The 16,233-nt window shown below is 60.2% G+C and overlaps 1 protein-coding gene across 2 annotated transcripts; it reads right to left on the reverse strand.

Annotated features, from left to right (window-relative positions):
- Window positions 1–41: 41 nt before the first annotated feature.
- ITPKC (inositol-trisphosphate 3-kinase C) lies at window positions 42–16,073 on the reverse strand. 2 transcript variants are annotated; one of them, XM_062177831.1, is made up of 7 exons: window positions 14,942–16,073; window positions 11,861–11,960; window positions 7,842–8,055; window positions 5,836–6,040; window positions 3,982–4,083; window positions 3,099–3,170; window positions 42–1,677 (listed from the first exon to the last, which is right to left on the reverse strand). In XM_062177831.1, exons 1-7 carry the CDS (start codon window positions 15,953–15,955, stop codon window positions 1,474–1,476), a joined length of 1,911 nt encoding a protein of 636 aa, XP_062033815.1. In that variant the 5' UTR covers window positions 15,956–16,073; the 3' UTR covers window positions 42–1,473. The 2 variants fall into 2 exon arrangements, with proteins under 2 accessions (XP_062033815.1, XP_062033816.1); XM_062177832.1 differs by having other exon boundaries at window positions 1,518–1,677; window positions 3,974–4,083.
- Between the last annotated feature and the right edge of the window lie 160 nt (window positions 16,074–16,233).

Genomic DNA, 16,233 nt, shown 5'->3' on the forward strand with positions numbered 1-16,233 from the left:
TGGAAGAACCCATGTGTGGGTGTGTGAGAGAAAGACAGAAGTAGTTTAGAGAATCCGTTTAATGAGTACCTGTCACCTCCACCCTGAAAGGGGTACCATGGCTGTCCTGGTCACCACTGTGTCCCCAGTGCCCAGCAAAGGGTCTCATCAGGGAAACCACACGGTGCAGTGACATGAGGAAGAGGGTCCCTGCCCAGGGGACACCGTGCTTGCATGGTCAGGTGCATGGTCCTGGGTGCACTGCCTCGGCCACCATTGTCCCCTGCATCATGTGGCACAGAGCCAGGCCTGAGAACAGCAGCTCGCCGGGTGCCGGGCGAAGGAGGCAGCGGGTCAGCTCAGTTCTCTCGAGAGTGGCCGTCATCCTGTTACCCCACCCCACATTGCCGCTGCAGTTGAGAGTTGGAGCGCACACACCCCAGGGGCAAGACAGAAACCTCCTCAGCACAGACTCCGTCCTCTACTGGGTGCTGCGGCTGCTTCCCTGACCTGCCCCCCGCTGACAGCTCCCTGGGATAAAGAAGTGTACAGGTGGCCAGGGGAAAGGCCACGGCCTCAGTGCCGGTGGCAGGAGCTCCCCAGCCCGCCCTCGAGGGCCCCTAGCCCAAGGGCCCAGCGCTGCAGGGGCTGTAGGCCGCACAACAGGTCCTGGAGTCTTCACCACACCCGCCGACGCCCCTGGACCGACTGCACTTTGCCCTGCAAGGCCCCCGGGTCTGGTGGGGCTCGGAGCCCAGGAGGAGGCCGCTGCCTCCGCCCTTGGACTCTGTCCTGGCGCTGCCGTCTTCACGGAGGGCCCTGCGACCCGGCACAGAGGACAAAGTCCTAAGGCTGGGTCTGGTGCCGCGAGCAAGGAGGCGGGCAGAGGGCAGGGTGCAGGCACGGCCGGGGATGCGGGCAGAGTCCGCAGGAGGCGCAGGGAGGGGCACAGGCCCTGGCAGGGCGGCTCGGTGGTGAGCGTCAGCAGCATGGGCGGTGGCCGCACCCTCTCTGGGGCCAGAGTCGCTCAGCACCTCACTGGGCTCCTGAAGCAAGGGCCTCTCCCTCTAGACGGGGACGGGCAGCTCTTGTGCTGGTTCCTGAGTGATGCCAGGTCCTCTGAGGCCCCAGAGACGAACTTGGCACTGCCCCCGGCTCCACAGCCAGCGAGGGCTGGCGAGGAGGCAGCCTGGGAGTCCCCAGTCAGCCACCGGCACCGGTCACACCCGTGCCCTCCGACAGCTGAGTGACATTCCCGGCTGCCGACAGCCCCTCCGTAACCTCTGCCCATCAGGGGACTGAACTGGGTTCTGCTGCCTGGCACGACCCCGCCCGCTCATGCTCCCTCTCGGGTCCTGTCAGCCCCAGTGTCACAGAGGCCTTCAGCCCAAGAGGTCAGCCCACCCACCGCCACCCTCAGGCCCCCACGGCATCTCGGGCCCCTCCGGCCAGACTGGCACCATCCAGTGAGTCAACCTGGCAGAGCCTGGCAGGTCAGCTCCGGGCTAGCCCCTGGAGGAGGTGGATCATATTGTCCAGGCCCCACAGGTAGCCGTCCTCATGATTGCCCTCGGCCCAGGGCAGCCGGTGGCTCAGCGTCTGGTGGTCCGGCAGGGCCGCCGTCTTGCCGAAGTCGATCATCCAGACCTTGGCCAGGCCAGTGTGGTCGTGCACAAAGAGGAGAGAGCTGCCCACCACCTGCAGTGGGGAGCCGGGGGTTAGGGCGGGGGCTGGCCCTGGTCACCGTGCCCTCCCGGCCAGGCAGCAGGGCAGGGTGGCTGACAGCATTTACCCCGGAGCTCAGCCACCTCGGGTCTAGCCCTGGCTCTGCCACTACCGTGGGTGTTGGAACCTGTCTTGGCTCTGCGTCCTCACGTACAAAGTGAGCCTCAGAGAGTGCTGTGCACGTGGTTCGGGTGAACTGACCACAGAGCACTGACTGACAGCAGTTCCTGGCACTCAGCAAACACCACTACTGCAAATTGTTACTGCTTTTTAAGCCAAACTCAAATGCAGGCACTCACGGACTGGGCGATGCCTCCCCTGTGGAGTGGGGCGGCAGCATCTCCGGCCCCGTGGGCTGTCGGTGCTGACCTCACACAAGGGACTTCCTTCCCCTGGGCCTCAGTCCCCTTGTCTGCACACTGGGAGCCCGGAGCAGGCCTTCCGGCACTGGCCCACACCGCACACTGCCCCGCGGTGCTCGGCACATGGTTGGTCCTCAGTGGACACTGTTTTAGCTGGCTGGCTCCAGGTACACAAGCCCCTCCAGGTTTCGAGCCCTACTGCTCCCAGAGGACCCTGGTCCCGGGCAGGTGGGCAGGAGCTTGTCAGAAGTGGCAGAGCCCGCCCGTGTCTGGACGACCGGTGGTAACCGGCAGGTAGCCTGGGCTAGCCAAGTCTCCAGCGGTGCCATGGGAAATGGATGTGCGTGTGAAGTCTCCTGCTTTAAACGGTGGCGAATCAATGTTTAAAATGCCGAGTCACCCAGCAGGCAAAACCAAACACGAGCACGGGAGAGACGGGTTCCCTGGGCCTGTGCTTTGCGACTTCCACGTCAAGCGTGAGGCCATGACAAGGGTGACGTTTGGTACAGCAAACAGTAACAGCAGCCGGCACACCCTGATGCTGGACCGCGCTGGGTGCTGCTGCTACCCCCTCCCACAGCAGGGGGACCGAGGCCTCCCGGAGGCAGACAGGGAGTGGCAGCCGGGTCTGTGGGCATCCCCGAGCCAGCGCTGGCTCAAGACAGTCGGTGATGGCAGGAAGAGGTGAGAGGGGGCTGGAGGCGAGGGGAGAGCAGAGAGGATGGCACCATTCAGAGTTGGGCACAGCCTCAGAGTGGCACAGGCTGGGGGGAGGGGGAGGGGAGGGTCTTTGCAGCTGACACTGGTGAGGGCGCCTCCTCATGGCTCTCACACCTCATTGGCCCTGGGAGGCAGAGTCACAGGCCGGTGCCCCGCAGCGGTCAGCCTGCAGCCCCCGGCTGGAGACCGGCTCTGAATTTCCCTCGTGGGCACCCCCCTCCCATAGCTCTGGCCGCTGACTGTCCACAGCGTCCTCCCTGCACCACCCAGGCCCCGGGACCCCGCGCAGGCCACGGCGGCCAGGGCTCGCACCTCATGGGTCCTGAAGAAGGGGGACTGCTCCAGGGTGTCGCGGAGTTCCTCCAGGCGGGCCACGTACTTTCTCTGTGTGTCAGAGGGGCCTTGGTGAGTCCCAACCAGGCGGAGGCCCCAGGGCGTGGCAGGCCACACAAATCCCCTGGACACAGCAGATCCTCCCATCCCTTTCAGCTGGGCCTGGTCACCTGACTGGCTGTGGCCCACAGAGTGTGGCAGGAATGACAGCCGCCATGCTGAGCCCGGGCATCAGGAGTCTTGCATTTTCACTCTCTTTCTTGGCCCCTTGCTTCTACTGGGAGAGCAGACCCAGCCCAGCATGCTGGGCCCCAAGACACATGCGGCCAAGCACAGGGAGACAAATCTGAGCCCAGACAGTGATGGGGCAGGTGCTGGGTGCAGTGGGTAACGAGCCTTGTGGGGGCCAGTGCTGTGGTGCAGTGGGTTAAGCCACCACCTGTGATGCTGGCATCCTTAACGAGCTCCAGCTCAAGTCCCAGCTGCTCCACTTCCCATCCAGCTGCCTGCTAATGTGCCTGGGAAAGCAGCAGGTGATGTCCCAAGTCCTTAGGCCCCGTCACCCACATGGGAGACCTGGATGGAGTTCCAGGCTCCTGGCTTCAGCCTGGCCCAGCCCTGGCCATTGCAGCCATTTGGGGAGTGAAGCAGTGGATGGAAGATTCTCTCTCTCTCTCTCTCTCTCTCTCTCTCTCTCTTTCTCTCTCTCTCCCTCTCAAATAAATAAATAAAATCTTAGGAAAACAAAAAGACCAATGGGCAGACAGGAGAGCAGGGCCACCCTGGACCAGCCTTAGCCAGGCCACAGCTGTCCACACTTGAGCACAGCCAGCCATGCTGTGGGACACAAGCACCTGCTCACCAGGATTCCGCGGTCTCCGTCCACAAAGTCCTCCAGCACCTTTGTCACCTGCTCCAGCGCCTGCGTCTTCTTGAAGTTGGTGCTGCAGGTCCCGTTGGCTTTCTGCAGGGCAAGGGAGTGGGGAGTGGCCTCTTGCCCCTTTCCCTTCCCGCCCCAAACTCGGAGCAACCTGGGGCACCTCCGGGGCGCCCAGCCACTTCCACAGCTGCTTACTGTTCGGGAGAAGCCAGCCCGCCTGCCCGCCCCAGCTCAGCCGGGTCCCACGTCACAGTCCTGAGTGACCCAGCCTTCCGAGTCGAACCTCCACCCCCCTGGTAAAGTGGGCTTGGGGGCGGGGGCAGGGCGGGTCTGGCTTTCCATCATGACTGCTACTTGCTAGCTGGGCCATCACTGTCTTGGCCTCAGTTTCCCCATCTGGCAAATGGGGATGGTGTTGGTACCTCCATCCCACGTCCCCGAGAGAAATTAAGGAGGGCTTCCTCAAGGAAGCAAATTTGAAAGGAGACAGAAAACTGGCTTGACGGTCACCCAGGAGAACAACAGAGGGAAGAACATTCTTGGCAGGGAAACCACATTCCAAGGTCCTGTGGCCAGAAAAACCAGGGGACTTCCCAGCGCTTCGTGATAGCCTGAAGAAACAGGAGTAGAGGTGAGGTCTGGAGGGCCTCTAAGCTCCCCTGCGGCACTAGGGAGCCACAGAAGAGCTCTGGACGGGAGAAGCACATCGCTGGATTCACAGTTTACAAGGACGGCTGAGTGGCTATGGGGCAGAGGCAGCGTGTGTGCATGACCCCCAACGAAGGGGCCAGCTTTGCCACACAGTGGGTTAAGCTGTGGTCTGCAATACCGGCGTCCCACATCAAAGTGCCAGTTTAAGTCCCGGCTGCTCCACTTCCAATGAAGCTCCTTGCTAATGGCCTGGGAAAGCAGTGGAAGACACCCCAAGTGCTTGGGCCCCTGGTACCCATATGGGAGACCCGGACAGAGTCCCAGGCTCCTGGCTTCAGCCTGACCAAGCCCTGGCTGTTGTGGACCTCTGGGGACGGAACCACAGGTGGAAGGTCTTTCTCTCTCTGAAACTGTGCCTTTCAAATACATTTAAGCCTCTTTTTAAAAATCATACCAGAAAAGAAAACGCCAGGGGCTTGGTGTGTAACCTTTGACTCAGTCGCCCACCTGTGGAAGTCTAGTCCACAGCCAGCCCTGCACACCTGCCAGATGGCGTGCGTACCACGGGACTCACTGAGGCACCGCAATGCCGGCACACAGAGGCCACCAAGGTCCATCCACGGGAACCCTGGCACGTCCACAAAGAGCGCCTGCCACGGAAAACCCTCCCAGACACGACCGTGACAGGCCAAGGCCGGTCCTGTGGGCCCGAGGTGTGCGGCGGCAACACGGGCAGGTGGGGCGTGGGCTGGGCAGGGCAGTGGCAGGGCTGAGACAGAGCTGTCCACGTTTCTCCCTGCTCCTGGTGGTATCACCTTGACTTCTGAGCTCAAAAAATTAGAGCTAACTTACGGTGATGGGGTGGGGGGTGCAGTGAGCAAAGATGGACGCCTCCCCAGTGAAGGCGATGAGGGCTTACAGCTGTCCTACTAGGGGATGGATCAGTGGGGGCGAGCCCAGGGCCTGGGAGCCCAGGGCGGCTGAAGCCGGAGAAGCCGGAGTGGTGCTGGGACCCAGCCATTGGAGGGAGCGGGAGACACCCTGGCACTGATGGACGCAGCGCTGGGGGAGAAGCGGCACCCGCCCTGGCCCACCTGGCCCTCCCCGACCCTGCGTTCCCCAGCAGGCCCCGCCTCAGGTCCAGTCCAGGCCCTGTGGGGACGGCCAGCCAGCCCCACGCCTCACCTTGACGCCCTCAATGCGGAAGCCCAGGGTGGAGGTGGAGCTCGAGGCCTCCCGCCACTGCATGTAGCGGGGCTTGGTCACGGCCCCCTGCGCGTGCTCCTCAGGCGTGGGGGCCCCAGGGTCCACAGCCACCATCTTCTCGTACATGTCCTTCCGGGGCCGGGGCCGCTCTCGTGCCTTGACCAGCTCCTCCTCCAGGTAGGTCCTGGCACACAGGGGAGGTGACAAAGGTGACAAAGGAAGTGGCACTGAGCAGAGCGGTTGAAAAGTGCCAGTGGGCGCAGAAGTGGGCAAGCAGATCTCTGCATGGGACAGAGTGCACGGCAGCCACACACGCACATGCTCTCGCTCACACACGCATGCACACTTGCTCACACACACGCTCGCACACCAGGCTAACGATGGAGAAGCCCTGCCATTCCAAGAGGCACGGGGATTCTTCAACAAACGGTGCTGGGTCGACAGGATGCCCACCTGGGGCAAGATGAACCCAGGCCCCAGCTCGCACACGCACAGGTGGAGGTAGTTCCAGGTAGACTGCGGAGCTGACTGTGAAACTTCAAACAACAAAGCGTGTGCGGGAGAACACGAGAACGTCTTCTTGCTCTCCGAATATGCAGATTTCTTTCTTTCTTTCTTTTTTCTTTTTAGATTTATTTTGTTTCACAGGCAGAGTTACAGAGAGATGGAGAGTTGTGGGGAGAGAGAGACAGATAGAGAGATCTATCCACTGGTTCACTCCCCAAATGGCTGCACTGGCTAGAGCTGGACCAGGCTGAAGCCAGGAGCCAGGAGCTTCATCCAGGTCTCTCACAGGGTGGCAGGGTCTCAAGCACTTGGACCATCTTCCACTGCTTTCCCAGGCCATTAGCAAGGAGCTGGATTGGAACTGGAGCCCATATGGGATGCCAGTGTCACAGACAGCAGTTTTACCTGCTATGCCACACTGGCTCCCTGAAAATTTCTTAAACACAATCCCATTGGCCAGAATGAAAAGTTGACAAACTGGACTGAATTAAAAGTACATCTGTTTGGGAAAAGACACTGTTAAAACAGTGAACTGGGATAGTTGGAGAATGTGTGTGTGTGTGTATGCGTGTATGCGTGTGTGTGTGTGAGTGGGCAACAAAAAACCTATACCCAGAATACATAAAGAATTACACATCCAAAAAAAAAAAAAAAAAAAAAAAAAGCCCGTAGTTAAGACTCCCATGTCCCATGGGTCAATGCCCAGTTCCAGCTCCATGGGAGGCAGCAGCGATGGCTCATGTAATTGGGTTCCTGCCACCCACATAGGAGACCTGGACAGACTTTCTGGATCCTGGCTGCCAGAGAGAGAGAGAGAGAGAGAGGCCAACTCAATGGGAAAAAATGGGTAGAAGATTCAAACAGGCACTTTTGAAAGAGGACTCCCAAAGACCAATCAATGTATGAAAAGATGCTCAGTTTCTTCAGTCACAGAATGAGTGACCGCTACATATCCATCAGAATGGCTCAGATGGGCATGGTGGCGTAGCGGATAAAGCTGTTGTCTGTGATGCCAGCCTCCCACATGGGCGCCGGTTCATGCCCTGGCTGCTCCACATCCCATCCAGCTCCCTGCTAATGTGCCTGGGAAAGCAGCTGAGGATGGCCCAACTGCTTGGGCCCCTGCATCCACGTGGGAGACCTTGATGAAGCTTCCGGCTCCTGGCTTCAGACCTGCCCAGTTCTGGCCACTGTGGCCATCTGGGGGAGTGAACCAGCAGGTGAAACACCTCTCTCTGTGTCTCTCCCTCTGTCTCTCTGTAACTCTGCCTCTCAAGTAAATAAATGTTTAAAAAAAAATGGCTGAAATGAATAAACAGACAATACCAAGTGTGGGTGGGGCAGAAAGCAGTGAGGCCCCTCGTGCACTACTGTAGGAACACGTGCTGGGGCAGCCACTTTGAAACCTAACCGACGCTTTCAACCACGTCCCCCCGCCCCGCCCCGCCCCGCCCCGCCCCGGGCTGCCAGTGCCCCACCTGCTGCCCATCTTGCAGTCCATGATGGAGGGGCCTTCGAAATCCGCCAGGAGGTCCTCCATCTGGTTGAAGGCTTGGCCGTCCCGCTGCACCACGCCGTAGTAGGCCGGCACAAATGGCCGCAGGGGGTCTCCCATCAGCTGCTCCAGGCTGCGCTGCTCACACTGACAGAAGCGTTTCAGAATCCGGCCGTCCTCTCCCGCCTGGAAGTTCCCTGTGGGCAGCAGGATCAGCAACAGGGTCAAAAACCAGACAAGAAAGGGACGCCTGCCCGCCTCTTCCTGTGTGCGCGCTGTCCTGGCACCATCGCACCATCGCCTGAGCTCCCTCTCCCTCCCAGCAGCTTTCAAAAGCTTGGCCCGGGCTGGCGGGGAAGGGTGCGTTTCTACTCGCTGTTGCTGAAACGGAGTCTTGTTCACACACAATGTGTCCTCGCTGGCTCTGTAATTTTGCATGGTGAGCTCATGATTGTCTATGGGAGTTTGGTGAGGCCTACGCAGGCAGCATTTGCTTCTCCCTGGGGGCCCCAGGTGCTCAGGACCAGGGCCTGTTTAAATTAACTTGTGGGGCCAAGTGTTGTGGCACAGCAGGTTAAGCTGTCACCTTATTTTTTTAGGTGAAGCTACAGAGACAGAGAGAGGACCTTTCATCAGGGCCACTGGTTCACTCTCCAGTGGCCGTAAAGGCCAGGGCTGGGCCAGGCCCAAACCAGGAGCCAGGGGCTTCTTCTGGGTCTTCCATGTGGATGGCAGGGGCCCAAGGACTTGGGCCATCCTCTACTGCTTTCTAGGTACATTAGCAGGGAGCTGGATGGGAAGTGGAGCAGCTGGGACATGAACTGTCACCCATGTGGGATGCCAGCACTGCAGACAGCAGCTTAACCTGCTATGCCACAGCACCAGCCCTAAGCTGCCACCTCTTCGTGCTGGCATCCCATTTGAGGATCGATCTGAGTCCCAGCTGCTCCACTTCCAACCCAGCTCCCTGTTAATGTGTCTGAGAAAGCAGCAGAAGACGGCCCAGGTACTTGGGCCCCTGCACCCATATGGGAGACCTGGATGGCCTGGCCCAGCCTTGGCTATTGTGGCTATTTGGGGAGTGAACCAGCAGTAGAAGATATCTCTCTGTGTCTTTCCTTCTCTCTGTAATTCTGCCTTTCAAGTAAATAAATAGATCTTAAATATTTTTAAATAAAAAATAAATTAACTATAAATCTGACAGAATTACAGATTAGAATTCCAAATTATTATTGTGGTAAATGCATTTTCAGCTTATATCTTCCACAGATGGCTGTGACAGTATCTCCTATTCCATGGGCTCCTACAATCTCCCTGATAAGAAGTGGAGTCAGGCCAGTGCCGAGGCTCAACAGGCTAATCCTCCGCCTAGCGGCACCAGCACACCAGGTTCTGTCCCGGTTGCCCCTCTTCCAGGCCAGCTCTCTGCTGTGGCCAGGGAGTGTAGTGGAGGATGGCCCAAGTGCTTGGGCCCTGCACCCCATGGGAGACCAGGAGAAGCACCTGGCTCCTGCTTTCGGATCAGCACGGTGCGCTGGCTGCAGCGCGCCGGCCACAGCAGCCATTGGAGGGTGAACCAACGGCAAAGGAGGACCTTTCTCTCTGTCTCTCTCTCTCACTGTCCACTCTGCCTGTCAAAAAAAAAAAAAAGTGGAGTCCAGTGCCTCTCCCTTGAACTGGGCAGGGTTTACAGCAGGAGTGACACTGCGTGAAGGCCGACTCCAGGTCATAAAGGCAACAGTGCTTCCCCTTAGCCTTTGGCAGACGCTCGCCCACACTCCCCCGAGCTGCAAGGTAAGAAGTCGTTTGCTCGGAGGCCACCTCGTGTGAGGAAGCCCACGCAGGTGCGTGGAGAAGCCAGAGGAGGCTCTTCGGTCCCTGCTGAGACCCCGGCCCCCAAGCAGTGTCGGAGGCCGGGCGCATGAGTGAATGAGCCTCCAACGGTCTCCAGCTTTGAGTGGTCCTGGCTGAGTTCCCAGACAGCATGAGCCTGCCCTGCCCTGTCTGAATTCTCTACCCAAGACCCACGAGCATAATGAAATGGCTCTTTCATTCCATTAAGGTTTTAAATATTTATTTATTTATTCACTTGAGACAGAGACAGATGGACAGAGAGAGAGTTCCCTCACTGGTTCACTCCCCAGTTGCCCACAATGGCTGCAGCTGGGCTGGGCTGGGCTGGGAACTGAGTCCAGGGCGGGAGGCACCTGATTCCTGGTAGCATCACCACAGGTGCCTCCCAGGGACTGCACAAGCAGGAAGCTGGAGTTGGGAGCTGGAGCCAGGACTCCAGCCCAGGTCCTCCAATGTGGAACGCTGGCATCTTTAGACTAAATGGCTGCCTCTCACTATTTTTTAACCATTGTAAGGAGGGACGGCAGCCTTGTGCTCACTCCGGGGCCCTTGTCTTCTCTCTAACTTAGGTCTAGGCTGAGCAGGGCAGACAAGTTCTTTTGTGGTCTCCCTTTGCTTGGTAGGCACGTTTCTTACTCTAGCCCCCTGCCTGGTATGTACATGTTCGTATATATTTGAGAGAGAGAGAGAGAGAGAGAGAGAGAGAGTTTCATCACTCCCTATGCACCCCCGACAGCCAGGGCTAGGCCAGGCCAAAGTCCGGAGCATGGAATTCATTCCAGGTCTCCTGCACGGAAGCAGACCTGAGCCATCGCCTGCTGCCTCCCGGGGTGCACGTTAGCAGAGCTGGGCGTCAAACCCAGAGACTCCGCCATGGCATGTGGCCATCCCCAGTGGGGCGCCAGCTTCTCACTGCCTTTTCCATCTGGGAACACAGGGTCCTCGTGTGTTTATGAATCATCCACGGCCGTGTCCTGCTGCAACAGCAGAGAGCTCAGCGCTTGCAACAGAGACCACAGGGGCCCTGGGGAAACCATGACAGCCTCCGGGCTGGGAGGTGGCAGGTTTTTTATTTTTTTATTTTCATCTACTTGAGAGTTAGAATAAGAGAGAGAGATTTCCCATTTGCTGCTTTGTTCCCCACATGCCTGCGACAGCCAGGGCTGGGCCAGGCTGTCAGGAGTCCAGAACTCCACTCGGGTCTTCCATGTGCACAGCCCAAGGACCTCAGCCATCATGCGCTGCCTCCCAGAACGTGTTAGCAGGGAGCCGGATCGGAAGCAGAGCAGCCAGGACTGGAACCTGTACTGTGCTGTGTGGGCTGTGGCCATCCCAAGTGGAAGCCTGGCCTGCTGCACCGCAGCGCGCGCCCTGCGGCTACTCCGACTGCGGGCCTACTGCGCTCTGGACGTGGAACGCTAACTTCCATCACGAGGGGTCTGTAGCTGAATCTCCACAAACACTTTGGCTTCAACGCTTCAGCTCACCTGTGCAAGTAAAGTGAGATGACCCCCCTACAACAGATGGGGAAACTGAGGCCCAGCAAAGGAAAGTCGCTTGCTGGGGGACACCATGAATATAAAAGCCATATCTAGGGCTAAGCCTCTGCTTGCAGTGCCGGAATCCATATGGGCGCTAGTTCGATTCCCGGCTGCTCCACTTCCAATCCAGCTCTCTGCTAATGCACCTGGGAAAGCAGTGGAAGATGGCCCAAGTGCTTGGGCCCCTGGACCCACATGGGAGACCCAGAAGAAGCTCCTGGCTCCTGGCTTCAGATGGGCACAGCTCTGGCTGTTTGTACCTTCTGGAGAGTGAACCAGCAAATGGAAGATCTCCCTCTCTCTATCTGTAATTCTACCTCTCAAATAAATAGATAAAATCTTAAAAAAAAAAAGTCACATTTAGGGTTGCAGCCCAGGTCCATCTGTCCCCAGAACAGAGGCTCCCCCACCACCAGAGTAACATGGAGTAGCCCCCACCTCAAGCCTGGCCGGGTCCAGGCCTCCACTTCGCACAGCAGCCCCCTGAGTGGGTGTGGTCATGGAGCCTGGGTTACAGGTGGGGAAACCAAGGGCAGATGGCAGCCGTTTGCCCGGCCAGGCATGCCGTCCGGCCCTGCCCCCCACCCCCTGCCGCCCCCACTCTCACCTGCATGTCCGGAGAGCTGGACCCAGGGGTAGTGTTTCCGGAAGGAGACCACGAAGGGCGAGTACTTCAGAACCGTCTTCAGCTTCTCCCACGGTTTGCTCTGGGAGGTGCAGAAGGGGCAGGGGTCAGGGCAGAGGCCAGGGAGGGAGGGTCTGGGTGTTGCCAAGGGACCGGACCAAGGTGGACCTGGGGTCTTTCCAGGGCCAAGGGCTTTCTGGGGTTACTGCTCAAGTTTGTCGGGGTGCATGAACCCCAATGCGTTTGGCAATCATGAGAGTGCCCAAAGGCCAGGGCTCCGGAGGGGGAGGGGGCTCTGTCCTTCCTCTGTCACCATTTCTCTGTCCATGGCCTCTCTGCCTGCCTCTGGAGTACGGATAGAATAGGATCTATTGTGGGAATGGAGACCCCAAATCTCCCCCTCCTCCATGTCACATGCCCTAAAGCTGGAAGCTCCCCAGGCCAGGTCAGACTTCCTAGAAACAATGACAGAGCGGGAGTTGATGACGAATGCAGGCCGAGCACAGAGAGAAACACAGGAGCAAGTGACGCCAGGGCCCGCGCTGGGCAGACTGAGAGCCGCTCCAGCTCTTTCCCCTTCCAGACACTTCCCTGCGTCTCCAAGTGAGGTCAGTGACTTCCTGTGGCCCCTGCGAGCAGCAGCCCCGCTCCTGGGTGGAAGCCTCAACAGCCAGAGTCTGACTCTGCGTGGGGGGCTGAGGGGGGGGAGAGCCATGGAAGCCCCCCACCTCCATGGATCCCCACCCCCGACAAGAGGAGGCCAAGCAAAATTAACCCTGGTTGTTCTGAGTCACTGAGACTTGGGGAGAATCGTGAGGGACCCTGACTACTACGGGTACAAAGAAAGAGAAGCAGAGAGACAAAGCAAAGACAAAGATGGGAGATGCAGAGAGAGCGAGAGCGAGAGCGAGAGAGCGAGAGAGAGAGGCAGCCAGAGAAGCAAACAGCCGGGAGCTGCTTGAGGCCAGCTCCAACTCCCTCTGGGAAGGGTCGACAGGGTTCAGGAAGGGGACGATGGTGGCAGGTCCCTGTTTACTAAGCACCTGACCCATTGCTGGCGCAACAGCACTCAGCGTGCCTTCACCTCCCCCATCCGAAAAACGCCACCCGGCATGATCGTGGCCTCTGAGCTTCAGATGAGGACCAGAGGCCACGGGTCTCACGTCGCCCAGCACAGCGCTGACCGGCCGCGCTCCCGCTGCACAAGGTCTGGGCCAGCGTGACCTGGACTCTATGTCCGGTTCCCTGGCTGGGTGTCCCCAGAATGCTGCTGGGACTGAAGGGTGTCTGCTGAGACCGTCTTTTTCCATCCTAAGCAGACTGAGTGTTCTCTGCGTCATGACTGATCCCAAGTCGGCTCACAAGCCGCCTCCCCCAGGAAGTCCTCTCTCCCATCCAAGTACTAACCAGGCCGACCCTGCTCAGTTGCCGAGGGCAGACGAGACCAGGCACATTCAGGGTGGTATGGCCATAGACCAGGAAGCCCTCTCTGATAGCCCAGTACCTGGCCAGTCACTGGGCTCCCATAACCATGCAGACTGCCCCTTCCCAGCCCTGACTGCTGTTTGGGGCCGCCTCCATTAGCCCGAGGGCAGTGTCATGGTCAGGATGGTGAGAAGGAAAGATGGAGAGGGCCTTTTCGGTCAGACAGGATTTCAAAATGAAGCAAGAAGGAAGGGAGGGTATTCTGGGCAGTGGGGCCAGCTTGAGCAACGTGTGGGGGCAGGATGGAGGCTGCAAGGCCAGGGGACAGAGCGCACTCTGGCAGGAGGGGTCAGTGGGGGAGGGGGAGCCTCTGAGCCCAGGGGAGCTGTAGGAGGCCCCAGAACAGAGAAGGGAGCCGATGAGGGCTGGACATGGAGGCAGATTCTGGAAGAATGAGGGAAACTGAGGTGGGGAGGGCTGGGAGGGAGGCAGGCCAGGGAGGGATTCACACAGCACGAGGGTCAAGAGGACAGGACCTCGGCTCTGGCTCGCCCCTCTACGCCTCGGTTTCCCCATCTGTAAAATGGAGAGGCTCCCGACTCTCCCAGTCTCACCGCGCACATGCAGAGTGCTGTGGGCGGTGCCCTGTGTACTGGGTGGGGGGCGTTTGAGTCTCAGCTCTGCCTCGGTGCCCTCATACACAGAAAGGAGTAACAGCATTTGCCTCGTAGGGAGTCAGGGAGCCAATAAGGGCAAGGAGCTTAGCGGGGCTGGGCTGCCGCCGCTGTTATCATCCGCTCCCTCCCAGCTAAGATGCCAAGGCGGTGAGCCAGCAGGTGGAGAGCAAAGCATGGCGGGGAGCCCCAGCGGGTCCAGACACGCAGAGACGGGCCTGTCTCCTACAGCTGGGGCCATGCACATGTGAACACAGCCCCGAGGGAGGCGTGGGGGGGGGAGGGGGCCTCCGGGCAGACGCCAGCCTGCACCCCGGACAATGGGAGGCCTGGGCAGGCCAGCCAGCACCACGGACTGTGGACTCCGCTCTCCAGTTTCACACCCAAGTCTGCTCTGACCCTCCCTCCTGGAACCTGCTCGGCCAGCCCTCCTGATTCACCAGGGGCGAACCGCACCCAGGCTGGGGGAGAGATGTAAACAACAGGGCGTGGGGGTGCCCCTGGCCCTTCGAGAACCTGAGGGAAGTTGGGGCTTCACTTCACTCTCTAGAAAAAATGTACAAGGGGGCTGGGGGTGGGGAAGGTTCAGGACCCCTTAAGGCAGCCGCAGGCCCCAGAAAGAAGGCACACTCTCTCTGTCTCCCTACTCCCGGCTTCTTCAGATTCGGGGCTCGCAAACTAAGGCACTGGACAGAAGTCAGAGACAGAGCCACACAGTCGGACACTTCGGGAACCCTGTCTGTGGTCCCACCATAGACCCCGGCAGAGAGAGGAGAGGAAGCAGAGGGCAGGCCTGGGCTGCGTGGAGTGGCTGGAGTAACTCCGCCGTCCCAGGGGGAGGCAGTGGACGAAGAGGCAGGCACTGGGGATGGAACCGCCGGCGGGCGGCTGAAAGCAAACCGGACGGAGAGACTTTCTCAAGCAAGGCAGGGCGAGGGGTCTGCCGGGACGCGGGCCCACTCACCCCAGACCTGTCCTCAGGGTCGCTGGCACCTCCGCCCCCGGCCACCACGTCATCCTCAGACTCGTCGAAAGAGGAGGCAGAGGAGAAGCCGCCACTGCCCACGTCCACCCGGGAGGGGGCTCCCACTGGCTGGGCCTCGGGCCCAGGGGTCTCAGGGGTGATGATGAGGCGGGGGACAGGACACAGGGGGCTACAGTCCAGGTGTGAGTACAGGGCAGTCAGCAACTCTCCAGGTTCTGGTTCCCGTTCTGGGCCTTGTCCGTGGGGCTCCCCCAATAGACAGTCTGCCCCAGGTGCTGTCTGGGGACCAGCCGTGCCACGCTGTTTCCGAGCTGTTTCAGTATCCCGCTGTATCTGGGGGCCATCAGTGCGTGGCTCCGTCCCGGAGCCTTCAGTATCCTGTGGCGTCCTGGGGCCACCAGTGTACAGTTCTTTCCAGGAGCCATTAGCACCTGGCTCTGTCGAGAGACAGGCGCTCTCTAGGTGAGTCGGGCGGTTGGACCTGCTCTGGTGAGTCCACAGGTTATCAGTCCGGGGCTTGACCCTCTCTGGCTGTGCCTGGAGGTCGGATCTGTGTGGATCAGTCCAAAAGCCATCTGTCCCAGTCTCCGTCCAGGGCTCTGAGCAGCGGCTGCTCCTTTCCGGCTGCGTCCAGAGGCAGGCCCTGTCGGGCTCCGTCTTCTGGCTGAGCCTCTCGGGCTCTGCTCCGAGGCCGGCTGCTTCGGGTTCAGCCTGTCCCTCTGTCCGGGCTTCTGTCCGTGGGCCGTCTGTCCCGGGTTCAGGCCCGAGGCCGGCCCTCTCGGGCTCCGTGCGGAGCCGGGACTTTTCGGTCCCGGCCTGGGGCCCGCCCCCCTCTGGCCGTCCCGCCGGGCCCCCGGCGCCGGGTCCGGGTCGCTGCTGTCCCGGCTGCCGCCTCCGCCCCCCTCGCGGCGCCTCCAGCCCCATGCGGGCCGCAGCCGGCAGCGCCCCGGCCTCTGCCTCGCTCAAGCTCCCCCGGCATGGGCAGCGCCTCATGCCTGCTCCTTCGGTTCCAGCTTCGGCCGGCCCAGCCCCACCTTCCCCTTTAAATCCTACGAGGGGTGTGGCTGGGGAGCCCCGACTCGCGGGTTCCGGCCCCGGAGCTCCAGCCCGTGCGGGCACGCAGGGGTTAACCGATACTCCCTCCCCGCTCCGGGGGAAAGCCCCGAAGTCCCGCCCACAGGACGTGACGCACAAATGGGGCGGGGCTTGCATTGGCCCCGCCCTTTCCCGGCCGGGCGGTCTCCCTTTTGCGCCGCCAGTGCGTGCGTCAG

This window comes from Lepus europaeus, chromosome 19 (assembly GCF_033115175.1).
Source record: "Lepus europaeus isolate LE1 chromosome 19, mLepTim1.pri, whole genome shotgun sequence".
Classification (NCBI taxonomy): Eukaryota; Metazoa; Chordata; class Mammalia; order Lagomorpha; family Leporidae; genus Lepus; species Lepus europaeus.